The sequence below is a fragment of the Drosophila subpulchrella genome, chromosome 2L, assembly GCF_014743375.2.
Source record: "Drosophila subpulchrella strain 33 F10 #4 breed RU33 chromosome 2L, RU_Dsub_v1.1 Primary Assembly, whole genome shotgun sequence".
NCBI classification, from domain to species: domain Eukaryota; kingdom Metazoa; phylum Arthropoda; class Insecta; order Diptera; family Drosophilidae; genus Drosophila; species Drosophila subpulchrella.
In genome coordinates this window covers 2,452,280-2,473,173 of record NC_050610.1, presented here as the reverse complement: position 1 = coordinate 2,473,173, position 20,894 = coordinate 2,452,280, and the positions used below count along the sequence as shown (strand labels likewise).

General features: G+C 39.6%; 1 protein-coding gene across 4 annotated transcripts in view; it reads right to left on the bottom strand.

The window, feature by feature from the left end:
• Nucleotides 1-20,894, bottom strand: part of LOC119546495 (protein bunched, class 1/class 3/D/E isoforms) — a 107,055-nt gene that overhangs the window by 80,921 nt on the left and 5,240 nt on the right. For all 4 annotated transcript variants that reach the window (XM_037852797.1, XM_037852795.1, XM_037852798.1 and 1 more), the window contains exon 2: nucleotides 15,394-19,579. In XM_037852797.1, coding sequence (XP_037708725.1) covers nucleotides 15,394-18,398 — 3,005 coding nt within the window. In that variant the 5' untranslated portion in view covers nucleotides 18,399-19,579. The remainder of the gene's footprint in view (nucleotides 1-15,393; nucleotides 19,580-20,894) is intronic.

The window sequence follows — 20,894 nt, the reverse complement described above, 5'->3', positions numbered from 1 at the left end:
CATCGCTAAAGTACAAAACTCTTCCCCTCTACTCCTTATAAGTATGAAAAACTTCAATCTGCCCACGGAACTTTGATTAACTTCCTTTGTCCATATGGTTGGGTGTATTCGTATAGCTCAGTTCGTGTGGGCGTGTGAGTTTGCAAGTTTGTGTGGATGCCATGTGGGCGTTGTCGTATGAAGAAGAAGACGGAGCTGGAAACAAAACAGCTGTTTGCTGCTGACTCCACACAGCTGCTATATATCCACTCAAAAAACATACAAAATCGGCAAACAAAGGGGCGCCAGAAAGAGAGGGCAAATACCATCACATTTATGGAGTTTCTGTAAGTGGAAATCGGAGTCTATATTGCGGAGTGTACGTGGATGGTGACTAATAAACACTCTCGCACACCAGCAAACAACAAAGAGACTCTGCACTCCGTAAAACAAACAACAACAAACAAAACAATAAAAAATCAAGCACTGGAAACTAAAAACAAAAATAAAAGCCGGCGAAATAGCTAAAAACGAACAAGCAGTCAGACAAAGAAAAAACCGGCTCAAAACTATATGTACATCACATCAACAGCACAAACAAATAATAAAAACAAATGAAAAAATTACACCCATAAAACATAAAGCTGGTTAAACATTTTTTAAGGCAGAGCGAAGCTATTTCAAAGATTGTATCCAGAAAAATGATTTTATTTTTATAATTTCTAGAGAAAGAAAAAAGTATGGTAACCTTTAAAACATAATAAACCGTTACAGTACGTTAGTCGAGTGCCTTGACTGCTAACCAATTTAAATCATGAACTTATGGTCCGATTTGACAAACTTTTGGCACGTCAACAGATATTAACAAAATAAATTTTACACTAAAAAAAATTCAAAAATGTGTAAGTTAGAGTGGATTTTGCAATCTGCTGAAACAAACATGGGGTTCATACGCACTTGTAAAAATATATGAAACTTTTCAACACTCTAGCTTTAAAGGGAGACACATTTAAAATTCCCAAACTGGCGCCACAAAGCGTTAAAATCTTTAATTGCCCATAACTTTTTAATGAATGGTTAGATTTGAAAATCTGGTAGATGGGTAGATGAATATTAATATTCAAAACCAAATCCCGTTTACATTTTTACAAAATGTATATGCTAGATAGACCCTAGCGTTGTAAGCGTTTCTAAGCGTTAGAGTGAACGTGGCACATTCGGATAACAAACTTGCGCTGAATGAGAAGTTAAGGAATGTAAATCTTAAGTCCCAACTTTCTAGCTCTTATAGATTCCGAGATCACCGGGTTCACACGGATAGATGGACAAGGCTAGATCCCCTAGAGTAGAAAACCTGATCAAGAAAATACATTCTTTATAGGGCCAGAAACGCTTCCTTCTACCTGTTACATAATTTTCCCCGAATACAATATAACCTTTTAATTTACGAGCAACGGGTATAAATATACGATTGTCCCAAAACAAACAATAATATTTAAATCGATATATTACGAATCTTTAAAAATACTGACATCTTCAGAGGAATTTCCCGTTAAGCTGCGTGGGCAGAAGTATCCGCCTAGAAAAGTTCTTAGTCAGCCATAGAGATCTCAAGCAGACAAGATATTCAAAAAGACATTTATTACTATAGAAAATCTTTCCGAGCTAATTAAAATCTTTTCAAAAATCTTAATTCGCATAATGTACAGAAACAACGTAGTATTAACTAGTAAGAATGCACGAAATTATGCAAACTTGTGGAAGATAAGAAAAAAAGAATGCTAAAAGAAAACAAGTCCGGCAAATAAAGATAAACACATAGAAAATGTGATTCTAAAAATGTGATAATGGAACTTTCGGCTAGTCATTCCGTATTATATATTAAAAAGATTTATTTTATTATCTGAGGACTTTTAATCTTCGATAGAAAGTTGAATTGAATGGGCAACACAAATCTCATAATGAATGAAATCCGAGACAAAGAAGTTGATTAAAAAATGTGAATGGAAGTGGGGGAACGCGATTGTAAATGCAACATGAGAGTACAAACTAGAGATACAAACACTTAGCTTAGTGAAACGGAAATATATAGTATACCAATGGGGCAAGCAAATACTGAATCAGTGATTAAGGGTGAATGCTCATCTAGGAGGCCCTTACTATCGCAGAATTTCGAAACCAAATTAGTGAAACATCGGAATCCTATTCATATAAAACGACGCTGCTGACCAAAATTTTGTTTATTAAAATTATTCCGAATTTAACATTTTACGATTTTTCTAAACTTGTGTATATGATTGAGGAAAACTACTCATCCGTTTGAAATAAATAATAGCTCATATATCGCAATTGTATTATCTTGAAATTCAACTTAAACAAGAAGTTACGCTATAGTCGAGTGTCTCGACTATCAGATACTCCATCACATAGTCGATGGGTTAATATAAATAATAATTCTAATAAATATATAATTTTACATATACAGATTGGACAATGGTTGACCCACTAAATGAGCCCCTTCCCGATAAGTGAGAGTATCTAAACAGAAGCAAATATATTCCCCACTTTCCCAGTTCGATGACCCCACAATAAATAAATTAGCAAATGAGGTGCGAAAACAGAGGATGAAACTGCCCAACTGGGCCTGTAAAAATCCGTATTGGGTCAAAACAAATGCCTGATAAGAGAAATGCATTTTGTCACGCACATTTTTGTTTTGGAACCGCTTTGAGGTTCGGTTCATCGTTCGCCACCTTCGATTTCAGGCCAACAAATGTTAGTCTCGACCAAATGCGTCACAATCAGAATACGTCAATCGGGGCAAAAGGTTCATTCACATTTGTATTAGTATTTCTGTTATTTCTGGTTAAATAACATTTTATTTGAAATTTGTTTTTATGAGGAACTATAAATGTGTTTTCGCACTCTGACAACCCAGTTCATTTTGTTTTCTTGAATAGGTTTTAAAAGTCATTAACAAATCTTATTCCACAGCAGTTTTTCCTTTACTTTTTTAATTAAAATTTGTATAAGGGCTTCTTTAATTATGAAATTTGTTTAAAAAAATACTTTACCTTTAAATTACCTTGCCTTTTTATTTTGTGATATTAAAAAAAGACAACACGAAATTTAAGTAAAGTGTAACAAAATTTTTTTCTGCATTTTTGGTGTTTTGTTGCAATTTGAACACTTTCCTTTTTAACTTTTCTTAAGAACTTTCGCCACAAATCTCTCGAAAGTACTCGGCAAAAGTTGAAAAACCATCCGGTAATTCCCATCGAACGTTTTAACGACCTTTTGCAAGAGTGCAGACATCTCACGCCCCCGCAATTTGTGCGAACGATGCTAATTGAAGGAAAGGTGCAACTAAAAAAGACGTAAACACTTTTTTACACTTTTCATGTCTGCCAACTTTCACGTGCAACTTTGGCGCAGCCCATTCGCTTTTCCCCCAGCACCGTTTGACATTTTCCCGGCGTTTGTTTCTTTATTGATTTTCGGTTCGAGTAACTTTCCAGCAAGTGGAAATTGCGTTTCAGTTCAGTTTCGAGCCTTCCCCCGAAATGCAAATCCATAATCAACTTTCCGCGATTTGCAGTTTGTTTGTTTGCCCACACACGATAATAATAATTTCGCTTTTTCCCACCCGTGTGCCGATTGTTATTTTCCGCTGTCAAGGTCGTTCTTCGGCCGGGTGGTACCTCCGCCCCCAGCCTCTCAACTTCCGCACCCCGTTTTCAGGTCCCGATTCCGGCAACAGTTAACTTTCGCCTAAGCAGGCATTTCCCCATTTTCCAACTGAGTTCTGTTGTTCCTTCGCCTATTTGTGGTCATTGTTGTGGCACTTTTATCCGACAATAAACTCCCTGAAAATGGTGGGGCAGGTAAGGTGTCACCAGTTGATTTGTGTACTGGCGAAATGCGGTGAAAAACGGTGCAGAATATTTCAAAAGTGGTATCGCAAACAGTTTTAAGAATGTGGGTTTTACTACTTCCCTTTTACAGCAAAGGCTCCAAAAACTGAAATCTTTTTCTCATTCCTTCAGATAGTAGATTAAAGTGGGCAAGAAATGTATTGGAAAGTTACGTTTTTTTAAAGATTAAAATTAAGACCTTTCAAAGCGATCACTAAGTTTCCTTAAAAAATACTCATACGACATGCCAGCCAGATTTTTTTTCAAAAAATTAATTTCCCCTCTCCAAGTGTGTGAACTCTCTGATCTCGGTCAATATGTATTAAAAACCAATTTAAGATATAAAACCAAGTCATGAAAATAACACATTTGATCAAAGGCAACACTGCGTATGAGTTATAAACTTTGTAACTAATTCGCAGACCGTAAAACGCGTGTTTTTTTAACAAAATTCTTTTGGTATACGCGCCCTAATGTACATATATAGTTATTATGTTATGTTTTGACATTTATCTTGATCTAAAATTAGAATTCCCTAAATAGCATAACAAATACGTATTTTTTTCTTGGATAATACTCTTCTTTTTTTTTTAAACTTTATATAAACATGAAGTAATCCTTTTAAACTATACAATAGCATGGGTCCTTAAATCCAATCCACTAAAGTAATATCCCCACTCTCCGAAAATTTCCCTGGTTTGTTAGTTCGATTTTGTTGCTTTTTGTTTACATCCCCATTGCTGGCCACAAATTTTGAAGGAAAGAGCTCTTTATGCCCCTTGTTTTGCCAAAATATCAAATTAAGTTTGACATGCGAAAAGAGTCGGACAACTTTTGGCATTGTACGGCGTCTGACATGATTAAATGAAGAGGGAACGTTAATTAATGGACATGTCAATCCAACATTAGGATAGGATTCTATTGTGCAGTCATTTAATTAAAATTTTCATGGATTGAGAAAAAAAGTTATTGTGCCCCAATGCAATTTGCAGTGCCAGTTCCAGATTAAAATAAACTTTTTAGGTATTTTTTATGAAAGAAATAAATGTCTGGCTTGCAAATCGATAATTAACATTAATATTTTTTGGTAGGTTTATGATACTTTCCAGGTATCGAGGTTTGTTAGGGTTTTAGGAGGTTTAACCACTGCAATTTATTGGAAAATTTAAATCAACGAAGGCGTCGATATTGTCATATTAATTTATCCACTTATTACCCTTTAAATAAATTCCCCGAATGTTGTGATAAATTCAATTTGTAAGAATTTTGTATGGGAAACAGCACTTTGCATTCACAGCACATAAACTCATTCAATTGATTGCGATTATTGACCCACTGTGAGAAGAATCGCACCACAAACTTGGCACTTGGCAAGAGAAATGGGGGGGGGGGGGATTCAGAGTGAGAGGGCAGAGGAGATGGCGAAAGAGATGGGGACATTGTCTCTCTGCGGTGGTTGCTATCTTTTGCGGACCGTAGAAATTTATGAGCAAATAAATATGCCTGATATTGCTGGTTGTTTTTCTTTCGTTTTACTTGGCTTCTTTGTTATTCTTGCCTTTAGTATTTAAATCATGTGCTCTGGGTCCTGTCCTCCTCCCCTGCGATTTCCTATCTATCTAAATGATCGCAGCCAACTGACGTCTATCAATAATATCGTTCTGTATTTCGGGTATCTTTAAAAGGGAACCGACTTTTTCCCAGTGCTTTGGCTTCCCTACACTCTTTCAATTCGCCTTTTTTTCGGCCGAATTTGACTTGCAAATGTGCAAGAAGTCAATACCCAGAGTCACAGCCAATCATCAATCAATCAATCGGGCGATTCGAGCGCACGAAGAGGCGCCCATAAATCAATAAAAGGCGTTTCACGCTCTGTCAAGGTTTCAATTTTCAGCAAAAATGTCTAAAACAAGTGAGGGAAGTGTCAAATGTGGGGAAACAAAAAGCAAAAAAGAAAAATATGAGTACAAAGCGAGCACAACCCTGGGGGCAGTCGTAATCTGAGGTATTCCCTCTGCCGGCAATCCGCATTTAATTTCGAGCGATGAAAGTTCAGCCCTCGTCACATGGAAACACCTGTTCAGCATTTCGGTTCGCAGTTCGCATCGCAACCACAGTGGGGCAGGTTGTGAGCCATCAGGTTTTTTCGCTTTGTATTTGTTTGATAATGATTGGAGAGATCACCAACGGCACACCACACACCTCGTTAACATTCCTGCCTGGCAACAAAGGGAATTTTTCTATTTCTAAGCGTATTGGAATTCGTTTTGGAGCAGTTGGCCAGTTTATTTTTGGATTATGTTGGAATAAGTAGGGGGCAAGTACTTGATGGTCTCTATTGAATGCTTAGATTTTTATTTATTTAGGTTATAGATTCCTTTGCTTATAAGTGCAGAGAATCATAGCCGAATCGGTTAAACTACATTGGATTTTAGAAAACTTTCGACCTTAATCAGAACACGTGTATAACATAAAAGTAAGTTACACGGGGGGGATAATAAAAATAGAATTATTGAAGTACACTGTTCTTGAATTAAGATCATTCGATCTCAAAAACCGTCTAAGTACATTTTTGTATCAATGTTCTCAATTTTAGAACGATATGGTGAGAAGAGAAAAGTTAAATTGAGTTTATTTAACAACTTTATGATAAGTATACACAACGGACTGGACTAATAGTTTATTTGTTGAGATATACAATGTAAGTACCGCCAATTCAACTTGATTTGAGCAAAATAAAAATGTTTTCAACTTCAAAAATGTTGTTATATTTTTAAGAACATTTTCAACTCAGATGAGAACGTCAGAATTTTCTTCCCTAATATATCTCTTGGAAGAGTTATGTAAAATGCCAAATGTCTTTCTACTTTCCCTGACCCTTACTCTCCTTTATACAAAAAGCTGAAACTCTCCCAACCTTTTCTTGTTTATCAAAAACAGATGCACACTCGGTTAAATGTTCCCATTATGCACTCGCATCGCCCGGGGCCACCAATGGGTTAAACAGCCACTTGAAACGAGGCAACATTGTTGCACTCGCCAGACGACGCTCCCCTACCTCCCCCACCATCCTGAATTTTATCTGAGAAAAACAGCTCGTGGCGTTAAATAGGAAAACAAACAAAACGCCAACTGAGAAAAATTGGAGAAGGTGCTAAAAATATTGGCGCGAAAAAATACAAAACAAATATTGCAAAATGCTGCGCAAAAATTTTAAAAAACTTTGTCGCAAACATGCAAAAGGAAAAGTTACACTTAGCAAAACTAAAGGTACTATTTATCCACTCTTAAAAGGTTGTATTATTCTTAAAAGATCCCGTAAAGGCTTAAAGTTTCCAAAAATAAACATTCTAAAATTGTTATAATGGTTAAAAGATGGAAATAAGAAAATAGTGGAAGATTAATCCATAAACTAAACTAGCTTCATAATTTTTAAGGGAGGAAAATTCATTAATAAACCCTTAAATAATACATTTTGAATGTTAATACTTAAATCATTTTGGATGATTTACAAAGATGATCTATAATTTTCTCTGTGTAACGACTGGGAATTTCGAAGAGAGCCAAAAACATGAATTAAATCTAATTTATTTCATTGAGTTTAATCAACGCATGAGAAGACTGCTTACTCTGTCTGCCTCTCTTTCTCGTGGGAGAGTAGAATTAGGAAAAAAAAATGCCACGCGCAGCAGAGCTTATTTTTAAGCAACAACAACGCATTATAATGAAGGCAGCAACAACATACATAATGGCAATAACAACAACATCCAGTGAAATAGTCGCACATTGATAGGCGATGCTTGATAGCAACAACGAACTCGCCAAACGACTCGGGGGAGCGCGGGAAGGGGGAGTGGTTTTTCAGGGGGTGGGGTGGGGGTATCTGACGGTGGTCGTATAAAAATCAACTTCAATATTTGTGTCTATTTTTAGACACAAACGAAGCGATACGAACGCATGACCGTTGATTGTGTGGGTTGAGTGCGCGAGAGAAAATGAGAGAGTGAGAGAGCCAGCCGAAAAGATAGAGAGAGAGAAAAATAGAGCTTGTAATGCGCCGGCCAACGATCATTGGCAGTTACACCAACAGCAACAACAACAAATCCTAGGAGCACTGCAAAAATCTCTCTCCAACACGTACATGTCTTGTATGCGCTTGTGTGTGTGAGACGCCAGACAGACGAAGCGACGTCAGAGAGTCGACGTTTTGTTTTTATTTTTCAATACTCACTATTTTATAGGTACTAGGGTATACTACACTTAGTCTATAACAGAAAAGTCCATTTACAAGACATACGAAACATGTACATTAGGGCGGTCCAAAAATGAAATCTTTTTCTCACCCTTCGCATAGTATATTAAAGTGTGAAACAATGTATTCAAAAACTTTGCTTATTTTTTTTAAATTAACATTGCGAAACTTCTTCAAAGTTTCCTTAAAAATTACTCATACGACATGTATGCCAGCCAGAACTTCCTTTTCATACATCGACTTCCCTTCCCCAACTTTGTGAGCTCTCTGATCTCTGTAAATATCTTTGTTTTTAAACCTCAGTAAAAACTTTTGAGAAATAACAAAAGTTTGCAACGTTTCTATTTCAGAAATATTTAAAGTGAAACTGAAAATACATTTTTACTCTTTCTTGAAGATATTGAAATTTAAAAGATCAAGTTAAGTTATATTTCAAAGCTTATAAAAAAAAATTGTGTGGAATAGTATTTAAATATGTTAATTCCTATTTATGTTATATTATAATACTTTTTAGGTATACTTGTATAATACAATTTTTATTTAATATAATGTAAAATTCTATGGATCCAATCCTTAAACATTTTGTAGCTTCAAATCGGTTTGTGTTCATGACTCGAGCTATGGCTCATATGAAGGGAACCATAACAAATTCCCTTAAAGTCGCATTATTCATTTCCACGTTTATCATCCCATGTGCATTATAAATATATAATAAAGCACTCGAAACTATTTCATCACCAATTGGAAAGTTGTGTGGCGCCTATATTAGCACACACCTCTCCCTTTCCCGTCGCCAGCCACATTTCTTGAGCATCGAATTTCCCAAGCGAAGGTCAAGCTGTGTTTTTGGTTTCGTTACATTTTCCACACACTGTTGTAAACGAATTATTTCCAGTTTTTACTACATTTTGTTACTTTTTACATCAAGGTTTTTCCCCACACACTTGGACGGCGAGTAAGTGCGCAGCGCATAAGGCGAAGCTCATTTTAGCGTAAAGCGTGGCTTTTATGTAAGCAAAAGGGGGTGGGAAGATGTACGGGGGCTGCAAGCCCCCAATATGGCGTACTTTTAGATGTAAACGAGACGAAAATAAAATGGAAATGCATGTTCGTATACTGTGCTCATGTTTATTTAGCTACATGCCGGTAATGCATTATGAGGAAATTAATGGTAAGTTAATCTGGCAAAGATGTCTTGGGTAATTTATTAAAAAATATCTAAGCCAAAAAAAAACTAAAATTATTGAGGTTTAATGAAATTATCTGACTGTCTAGCAGGCATTCCCTAACTAAGTTGCATTTTTCTATCAAAACAAAGAACAATTATTAAAGTAAATTCATCATTCAATAACAAATCCAACTAATAACTGTGACCATCCAATGATATTTTTTAATAAGCGTTGACAAATTTGTTTACATTTTCATTAAACAATCGCTTGAACTAGCACTCGCTCATGCATTTTTCCCAGTAAAAAAAATTAGTAATGTAAATTATCTTTAGCGCCAAGAATGGCAACAACTGTTGCTGATAAATAAAGGTTTTCATTATCTGAAGATTAGAATGGTTTCGTGTTTAACCAACAATTTGGTTAACTGTACCACTTCAATCACATTTCTTCCAAGATTTTAACATGATTTGTACTACTAGAGCTAGGCTTTCTGTTAAATAATAAGTTAGTCAAGCAAGCTAATTAAATTGTTCTATATAGTTAAATGAATACCATTCAGTTAACATATTTAGGTGCGCTTTAGTCCATGTCATAACACCCAGAATCTGCTTTTATGAACCGACATGCAGATACATTTGTACAATCTGTTGGCATGACAAGTGGGTATATGGGGTTCAATTTGGTTCGGGCAAATTCTAGATAATTTAGATAAACAAATGCTAGACGAGGGCAGGGGATGAAGATAGCAGTGTTGGTTGGATGGTCGCCACCCGATAAGGCAGAATCCCCAACGGAAGTGACAACCGCATCAGAAGGTTCTTGAGCGTAAAATAATGGCACCGAAAGTTCCCTCCTTAGTAGGTCAACTGCGTCAAAAGACGACAGGCCCCGAAAAACAAAACAGGCAGCAAATTTAGCCAAGGAAAAAGTAGCAAAGGAATGATATATAATTTGGCACATGTGAGACGGGAATGTTTTTGACCTTGTGGCAAAAAATAAATACAAGTATTTTCAATATTTTCGGTTCCTCACAAAAATGTTCTGCAAAAAACTGGAATCACAGAGATGAATTGTTTTAGGTATGGTTTATGATTTATCGTTTTTCCGTACACCGCATTATCACATGCGTTTAAGGGAAGGAAAGTCGACTTAAGATTGATATTAAATATTTTTGAAAAGGATATCACAATAGAAATTTAAAGCATTTCATGTATCTCAGTTGACATTCGCAATATATAGATTAATCCAATGTCGTATATGTTACGAATATTTTAAAATAAAGTGTATTTTACTGTCCTGTATACTAAACAATTTCATCAATTTGGCATTGGAAACACGAGCAGCAAAATGCTCGAGCAGGTGTCCATTCATTTTCGCGATGGTATATCATACCTTTCTCTGCGACTTTGACATAGATTTTAACGTCGCTGTCCAAGTACGCAGAAAATGCAAAAACAAAACAATAATGGCATTAAGAACACTGTTGAATACTCAATATGGTTCTTCTTCCCCTGTTCTTTGGCTACTTTTTTATTCATACATTATTATTGTTGATTCCGCTTGGTGTTGTCTGTGAGTGAATCAACTTCGTTCGAAGGAGAGTGAGTAATTGACAAGGCATTTCTTGGCGCCTCCGCCTCGGTTCGTTCCTCCCATTACGGAAGTTCATTTGTCGAGGTCACTGGAACCCAAGAACAGGCCTAACCTCCCCATTTCCCAGCTCCTGTTTCGGGGCTCTTTCAATTATTCTAAGTCGGTCAATGCCAGGCACGCGTCAAGTTAACAATTCGATACGTATAAACATATATACGTATATTTGGTGGGCCCTGCCTTGGTCGCGATTTGAGCAACGCATGAGGTAATCACATCCACTGATATGCCCCTGTAGTTTCAAGTTTCCAGGGGGTTCGGATTGTGGCAAAGGTAAAGGTGTCTCCTTCCTTTTATCTGCCGGGTGACGCATTTTTCCTGGGTCTCTGGAAACGACGATCGGGTCGTTGCCTCCGGCAAACCAAAACCAATTGCAGTAAATCTGTCAATTGCCTACACACAAGCGCACAATCACTTGATATCCAGAGAAGTCGAGACAGAGGCGGCTGAGTGAAGCATTGTTCGATATAAATTATAGCAACAAAGTCCGGAAAACATTCAGCCAAAGCTGCGAAAAAGAAGAAGGAATCCGCGTGACAACAATTATTGGAGGAGTAAAAGTAAAAAAAACCTTTGTTTTAATACCTTTTTCAAAATGTTTTTTCTTTAAATATGATATTATATTTACTACCGCCAGAAGAGCTTTAGGAGATTATATAAATTAAATATAATTTTAAATATTATTAATTTTGTTTTATATAATATTAAATTTTTGTATATTTAATGATATATTTCATATTATTTTAAATGTTTAGAATTGGGATACAAAAATGTTATAATGTTAATGTTATAAATAATTCTTAACATTTTAAAGTTATTATTCCTTGAATCCCATTAATTATTTATTTATATCTATTAAAAAAGTATTTACATTTTGTGTAAATTTTTTAAATCTGCGTCCTAACCTTAACAAATGAACTTTGACTGTTTCCTTATAACTAGGATACAAAAATGTTATAAGATTAAATAAATAAAAACAAAAAACTTTTAAATGACTTGTTCCAGTATATATAACTCTTAATGTTTTAAAGTTATTATTCCTTGAATCACATTACCTATTTATTTATACCTATTAAAAAAGTATTTACATTTTCTATACAATTTTTAAATCTGCGACCTTACTTTAACAAATGAACTTTAAATGTTCTCCTACCAAACTACCAATGTAACGATAAGACCAAGTGGTCCGTTGCGAAAGAATTGTACCAGCCATCTTAACATAAAGTATTCTTTTTTATAGAGACATTTGATTACTTCTGCCCGACTAATTGGCAGTTGGACAAAGGCAAATTAGTTTCCAGTGTGTGTGTTGAGTACAAGTTATGAGCTCAGCTCTTGGACGATGACAACATTTGACCATGGGGCCAAGTCGGGCATATGAAGTTAATGGAATTTATTTTTGTCATTAAACCCATTCGAATATTGCAAATTTCAGCGGGAGGGAATAGAATTTATATTCCAGATGCTTGGCGGACGCAAGCAGCGATTTATATTCCAGCAATAAACATTTGCTGATTTCAAGAGAATAATGATGATTAATCAGTGGATCTACGAATTTAAGGTTGGCAAAAAGAAAGCAAAAGGGGTTTTTAAATAAAATATTAGTTTTTTTATAAAAACGTTTTTTTGCCAACGGCTAAGCTCCTATATTGTTCTGATAAAGCTCGTTAATTTATTTCAATTAGCCAATTGTTATTTATTTATTAATCAATTTAAGTCCAAGAAAATCCTTCTCTTCCTTTATATAAGGTAAAGTGATATACTATTGCAATTGTTGTAACAAGTCACACTGAGTGCCACTCAACAAAGACTTTCCTTTTCAATGTGCAGGGCTCAAACTGGTTTTCCTCATTCCTTTTCCTCTATGGCCACTTGTCCCAATGTAAGTGACGTAAGTGGACCTAAAGGGGGTGGGGAAAATGTGGAAAACCATGGGTAAGACGCCCTTGGGCCCAGTGCATCAATCAGTTGCTCTAATAAAGAAAACATGGACAAATTGTCTGCCAGAGTAAGACGAAATGGAGAAAAATAGATGTGAAATGAAGATTGAGAGGGGGGTTAGTTGTGGAGAAGTTGTCAAGTGCAGGCCGTTTTGGTCTTCAAGTTGTTGCTAAGCCGACAAGCCACTTCCAAGTGTGCATATGGGGAGGTATTACTCATACGACGCAATGTCACCCCCCGGGCCCTCCATGAAACCCCCTCTGCAGCCCACGGCCCTGGGTGCCGGCTATTTTTAATACCCAAGCCACATAATTCATTGTAATTTGCCTTTTGCTGCCACAGTCTGCCCCTTTTTTACATTTTCCAGTTGCATTTCGTTGAGGAAGCACAAAAAAAAAACAAAAAGAGGGACGATCGTTCAGAAATATGGGGAGTGACCAAAAGGGGCGGGGTGTGAAGGGGTCTCAGGGGGTTGCAGGCACTTGACTCGCTCCTCGTCACACGCAAATGCGCAATCCGCCAAGAATATAATATACACATATCTTTTGTATCTGCTGCATATGTATCTGTATCTACACACATGTTTCATTTTCCTTGACTTTGGTCTCTCTTTAATCTCTTGGCATTTGCTCAATGTGTAAACTAATGAAAAAGATCCCCCTTTTTGTATGCATTTCTATAGTTTAATCAATCCGTTTTGCAGCGCCACATGCAAAACCCCCAAAAAGTGAGTCATCCAATAAACTTTTTCTATGGCAAACAAATTAGTCATCAGCCTGATGGAGCACCAATAAAAACAAAAAAATGTCACCAAGTTTTAGCCGGAAAAAAGTTGGTCAATGAGTTAGTCTTATAATACTCAAAAAAACAAACCTTTTATAAAATTATTTGCTTTTAAATGTACAATTGGTGATGAAAGCATTTTATTGCTTTTAAAATGGATAATAGTTCGACCGCAATCATGAAAGGATTTATGCAATTTGTAATGTGTTGCCCGAATCTGAGCAGCCATGAATACAAATGGCTATTCGAAGATAAATTGAAATAATCAATTAAGTAAAATAGGACTGGCATGTTTCACAATATATTATAAAACATGTTTTAAAGACAGAGTGCTATGTGAGTTTAGGTCGAAGAAGTTCAACTGCTGCTTAAAATGACCAGATTTTATTATTTCAATTTAAAAAGTCTTAACTACAATTTGCTAAAAATTGTTGCCAGTGTATGACAATTGGGTAAACGCTTGCACACTTTAAAACGAACTTAATTAAAGCGACCTTTTGTGTCACGTTCGTGTTTTTGTAGTTGTAGAGCCACCGCCCCCACAAAAACACGCCGATCCGTCCATCCCCCTTTTTCCACAACGTTCCCGAAAAAAAGAATCTACCGCTCGCTTTCAGTGCAAACATTCCATGGCTAATTTCATTGATGAATTTTTATTAAATAAATTATTATAATGAGGTTTACCCTCTATTAGAGGTCTCTTTCTCTCTTTTTGCGCTTCCCGCCTAAGCAAGCTATTCCAGCAAATGGACGCAACAAATTTGCAAACAAACAAAACTAAAAAAATAAGAAAAAACTATAAAAAAGAGGCAACAACAAATTATTTGAGTGGCGAAATTATTTCTTGTGACCGAAAGAGACGGCACAACACGATGGGAAAGAGAGGCGGCGCGTGTTGGCACTTTAGCGGCTCGAAATGAACCTGAAACTAGCCCTAGACGATAATACTCAGAAGGGGAGGGCGCCAGGGGCTGGCAGGGCATCGGCCATTCTCAAAACTTGTTCAAACAACGCTTATGCGTTCTAAATATAGTCGAATGCAAACCAAAGCCGAACCTCGGCTCTGGCCATAAATAACTTTTGGGACCGTCGTCGTCGCTTAATTGATTAAGTCCCCCGTACATAAGTAGACAGAGCGGCAGCGTTTTGTGTATAATCGTGTAAATATTTGATCAGCCCAATACGGTTTGAGATAAGACAACCAAATACCAGGTCGTAAATGTGGAAAAGAGCAAAGTCACAAGTTTTTGTGAATGAATTTGAAGAGGAAAATGGAAAACCCGATAAGATAGCAGCTAAATACATTAGCCCACTGAACTGAATACTTTCGATTTCCCCTAATTAAACTGGCGGTTTTTGGGAATCGATGGGATACTTTATAAATTAAAAGAATGGAAATTATAATATAACTTATAAAAGAATTGCCTAAGTTTCTTATATTTTTCGAGTGTTAAAACTAAAGCAGAGGCTAGCCATTGTTCATTTTAGATTATAAAAAAGTCCAACAACACACTAAGTGTTTGGATCAGCTTTCTGATTTTTACCTCTTGCCGCACCATAGTTCCCTAATACTACTCGATAATATTTAATAATACTTTTCTTTATACTCATATCAATTAGGCATTTATAAATTTCCTCTTTCTGTCCCTTCCTGCACTCATTTATGTAAATCCTTTCGATAAGAGATATTTGCCTTCTGACTCACCTTTCAGTCTCGGATTCTGCATTTGGTTGCTGTTGTAGCTGTTGAATTTGCTGCTGCGTTGCTGCTGCTGCCGATGTGGCTCCTGTTGCTGCTGCAGCTCCGGTTGCAACTGCAGTGGTTGCTGCCGCGGTCGCCTGTTCATCGGTCAAGGTCAGCGCGTTTGTCGTTGCCTCGGCGGTGGCCACAACATTCGTATTCGTTAGGTTTAGGTTACTATTATTGGCACTAGCACTCGCGATATTTGCTGGCGGAATCTGTTGCTGTTGCTGCTGTGTCAGCTGCTGCTGCTGTTGCTCCTCCTGTTGCTGTTGTTGTGGCACCATCAATTGCTGTGGATCGGCAATTGTTGCAGGAGCACTCTGCAATTGCAGCGTGGGAATTGCTGGCTGGGGAGCCACCGATGTTGCTCCCGTTGCTCCTGTTGCTGCTGCTCCAAGATTGGGCTGCTGCTGCTGCTGCTCGTAGCTGGTCATGTGTGATAACAGCGGTAGTGTCTGACCCTGGCCAGTGGTTACTGCTGCATTGGAAGTGTTTGAAGTCTGTTGTGGTGGTGCTGCAGCAACAACAGATGGTGCTGCTGCTGCTGTTTGCTGTGGTATTGATTGCTGCGTGGTCTGCTGCTGCTGTTGTTGTTGGTTAAATGGCTGGGGGACTATCCCATCTATCTGCGATGTTGCTTGTTGCTGTTGCTGCTGTTGCTCCAATTGGAAGTTGGGCGACTGCCCGGCAGCAACAGCTGCGAATGTGGGCGGGGCCTGGGGCGTTAGTGGTGTCGGCGACAGCGGCTGCTGTTGCTCCACATAGCTGGTGCTCAGCTGCGACTCTCCAGCTGCTGCCCCACCGGTGTTGTTGTTGTTGCCCGCCCCACCACCAACATCTCCGCCGTTCTGGAAATTTGGATAACCCCCTGGTGGCACGTCCATGGCGTCTTCGCGTTCCTTGAGCTGCTTCAACGTTTGATGCAACTGCATGGCCGCCGTTCGAGCATAGTCCATGTTGACGGAGTCACTGGGTGAGCTGGCATTGGCATTGACGCTGTCGAAGAGCTGCTGCTGCTGCTGCTGCTGGGCCTCCATGTGCAACTGTTGCATCCCGTGAACCACTGTGGCGGGGGCTGTCATCACCCCACTGGGCGTGGCACTTATCTGGGCCTGTTGCTGCTGCTGCTGCGAGGATTGCTGCTGGGATTGCGGCGGCTGCTGCGACTGCTGTTGCTGCTGCTGTTGCTCGGCATAGTTCCAGTTGGCATCGGTCGAGTTGGCCTCCAGGTGATTCTCGTTCAGCTTCTGGGTGGGCGGCAGAATCATGCTCTGGGTGGTCTTGTGGGGCAGGGCCTCTGAACCACCGGCCACACCTGCTGCACCATCCGCTGTGGCTGCGTGCGCGTCGGAAGTAGAAGAGCCAGTCTTTTCGTTGTTATTACCACCATTACCCACACTCGAGTGGTCCAGGTAGTCCATGCACATCCAGCGACCACGCTTGAACGGCTCCGTGGACTCGATTTTGACCACCTTGAACCGCTCGCTGCGATGCTGCGTCTCCTTGATGTCGTCCTTCTTCTTGGTGCCGCCCGGTGTGACGGCACCACTCACCACATTGATAATGTTATCCGACACGTTCACCTGGACGTTCTGGATCGTCTGGCCCAGCGACGGACCAATGGGATCCACCACCACGAGGCCGTACTGCGAGCTAGTCGGTATCACCGGCGCATTCGTGCTGAGGGCATTGTTGGCATAGTACACCTCCTCCTTGGAGAACGTGTCCTCCGACATCGAGGGCGTCTCGTTCTCGAGGTCCGTTATCCGACTATTGTCATCCGTGTGAGATTCGTCCAGATCGTCGGCCGACTCGTCTCCAGTGTCGCCGGCCGCATTCAGCTTGGGATGGCCCACCGTCACCGAGGTGATCTCGAATGAGGAAGTCGTCTTTGGTTTGCGATTGGTGGCACCACCAGCGTTGCCCGAGGAGCCTCCACCACCACCACCACCCCCAGCTGATCCACCGGCGACGGTCAACGAGGCGTGTCCTTGGCTGAGGCTAGTCTGTTGCTGCTGCTGCTGCTGGTGGTTGTGATGCTGATGGTGGTGATGGTGATGATGGTGGTGATGTGGCTGATGGTGATGACTGCCACCTGCAGGTGCAGTTGCAGTTGCTCCGCCCACCGAACGTGCTCCGTTGTTGTTGGGCGAGCTGGCCTTGGTGAAGCTGTTGTTGGTGCTGCCGCCGGTGCTGCTGCTGCTGTTGCTACTGCTCACCGGTTGCTGTTGCTGCGGGGTCGAGTTGCTGCCACCACTGCTGCTGCTGGACTTAGGGGCCAGCGATGTGGAGGTGGACGTGGCCAGGCTGGAGTTGCTGCTGGCCCTAGACACCGATGAGGCTGTCGCCGCTGCCACGCGGCTTAGCGAGTTCAAACGCAAGCTCTCGCTGGTGGTGCGCTGCAAAGGCGAGTTGCTGCCGGAATTGTTGCTATTCTGATAGATGTTGCTGGGGGGATAGCACACCGAGTAGTGATGATTGCTGGTCAGCGAGTTGACCTTGGTCAACTTGCGTATGTTGCCGCCAGTGCCGCCCACACTGACCCCTCGGGCCGGTGTCAGCATGGAGTTCCTGCGTCCCGGATTGTTGCCGGGACCGGCATTCGAGGCCGTCGGCTTGAACTTGGCATTCACCGTGCGATCGAACATGTTGCTGATGCTGCTGCGTTGCTGCTGCGAAGTGTTGCTACTGGTGGCGGCAACTGTTGCGGCTGCTGCTGCTGCTACTGTCGCTGCTGCTGCTGATTGCTGGCGTCGCACCAGGGGCAGTGCTTCCTGGGAATTTTCAGGGGATGAGGCCTGCGAGTTAGTGGGCGACTGGTTAGCTAACGTCGATGTGGCTGAAGCGGCGGTGACTGATGTGGTGGCTAGTGGTTGCTGATGTTGCTGGTGTTGCTGTTGCTGCTGCTGCTGATGTTGCTGTTGGTGACCGGAATCTTCGCTGGCCGCACTTTGATTCTCGGCCATAATCGAATTGGATTTCAGCGTGCGCAAAGTCTTTAGCAAATAATCCAGGATTGCTGACGATTCTTGGATTATTTGGGTCACGAAAAAAGTTATGATCTACCTTCGGTTTGGTAAGCCGGTATAACTATGGGGTTATTTAATGTCTACTTTATGTGTAGCCCGTTTAGATGAGTTCTGTCAGTTGTGTTAGCTGCTGCTCGCCCGCCAATTCGAATCCGATTTTTGCACTGGCCAACCGACGACGCCGATGCATAATAGCGGTTAGCGTTGCGTTGTCAGGTGCCACCGACTGCCAACTGATCCGATCTGATCCGTAACAGCCCGTACTATAAGGTTCCGTTCCGTTCCGATCCGATCCGAGGACTAGCGACGATCGCGACGCGACGCGGCGCAATTTGAACCGACCGACGATGGGTAATGCGAAACTCTTGATTATTACTTACTTTACGTTTTTATTTTGTATTTTATTTTATTTCTCTTTTGTTGGGGCGTTGATTTTGTTAGGTTAATAAATTGAAACTTATTTATTTATCCGACTGGGGCGGGATGTTTAAGCGCTATGCTGTGTTGTGGGGTTGGTGGGCGGTTATAATTTGCCTTTCCGCGTTTTATTAGCTGCAGCATCAACAACAACAACAATGTGTGGCACACCGACAACAGCAACAACAACACTGGTCACAGGCGGCAGCGACAGCGCCATCTAGCGCTTGACTTTGTTTAGCGGGCGTTTCAATTTTCGCCACCAGCACTGACAAACACTAGCACACAGATACACGAAACACTCACGTACACGCACACGCGCGCGCCCCTCACACACACAGGTGCATGTGTACAGCACAGCTGTTAATCGAATCAATTCGATTTGATTCGGTCCTGCAGTTGATGATTCGTTTTTGAAAATGACTTCTTTCGAGGTGTCTTACAACTTGCTATCACACTTGAAATATTTCTTAAAAATTATGAAAATATTTTGGTGATCTTGGGTAACTAGGGATTGGGTTTGGGCTTAACGTTGATTTATACTTGTATTCATGTATTTGTTGCACTTTTCCACTTTGTCGTAACACGCTTACGAATGGGTTTTCAAATTGTTGTTTTCTTTAGCTTTATCTCGTAGGGTTGATCAATTTCTTGGGTTCAGTTTTACTAGCACACTGCAGTAAGTTGTAGAAATGAAATTCCTGTGAAAGAGAAAGAACGGGATGACAATCAGAATTATATTCATTTAAACTCGAAATTCGATCAAGAATAAACATAAATATTAATTTCCATTATTTGTTTATTAAATTAAATATACAGAAACGCCGCCGGCCAAGAAGATCGAGGGAGATCAGTGGAGGGGGTAACGAAAAAGGTAAATAATTGCACTGGGCAACGCGACGTATACGTAATATAGGAATACAGAAGGCAAAGAAAGACCAACCCCTAGTGGAAAAAACATTTGTCAAGAGTTCATTTGGGTAATTAAATAAACGAATAATCAAGGGTTTCCTATTTTTTAACTGAGTGGATGCTTGGGCCAAAACAAAAGTGAAACCAAAGATATTAAAAGTATTAATCGACACAACAGTAAATAACATATTCCATTACAAAAATGTTGTAGCTTCACCATTATAAGTGTTCCAATTTTAGACTGTAAATCACTTATTAAACTTTCTGTATTTTATTAGAAAAACCTTATTAAATCCAAAGTGTTTATTTTTTATTTCCTCACTTGACAGTATTTAAAAGCATCTCGTAGATGACATCCATCAAAGCGTCTAATAAACAGCTTTATATTTATTTGCCTGAACTTAAACCCTACCTCTGCTTCTGCATATTGGATGATTTTCTATAAGTATCTAGTTAAATTTCATAACTGCGTAGTTCGTATTCGTTTATTATCATCATGACGATGTTGATGATGCTTTTGTGTGCTTTTCATTATTTTTTGCTTCGCCTCCTTTTTTTGTTATTGATTTCATTGAGTTGTCAGAGTTAAGGTATGTACGTCGTAGTTTTGTTGAATTAGTTAAGTGCTACATGTGAGAAATAAGTTTTTTGGAGGTGGTTTCCTTCCGAACCAACGAAAAAACAGATTGTTTGCTTTTAATAACTTTTTTCTCTCCTTTTCTCTTTTCGATGATCGCCTTATTTACCTTTGCATTTGCAATGGAACATTCAAATATTTATTTCCTTTCAGCATTGATTTTTGTTTCGCCTCACTCATTATTTAATCGATTTCGTTTACGGAAATCAGAAATGAGCGCGCAGCAAAGAGAAAGAGATAATAAGGCAGCCACAAAATTATTCGCGAAAAAGTTGCCGAAAAAGTTTTGCAAACATTTTCGGGCACACGCGCCGTTTTTTTCGCAGCACTTGTGTTGGTTAATAACCGTACGCTTTTGACGATCATTCATAAATTGCGTGGACTTGTTAGAAAAGAGTGTGCTCGTATTTGTTGGTACAGTGGTCACTGAATAGAAGTTCATCAATGAAAATATATTTAAACATTTA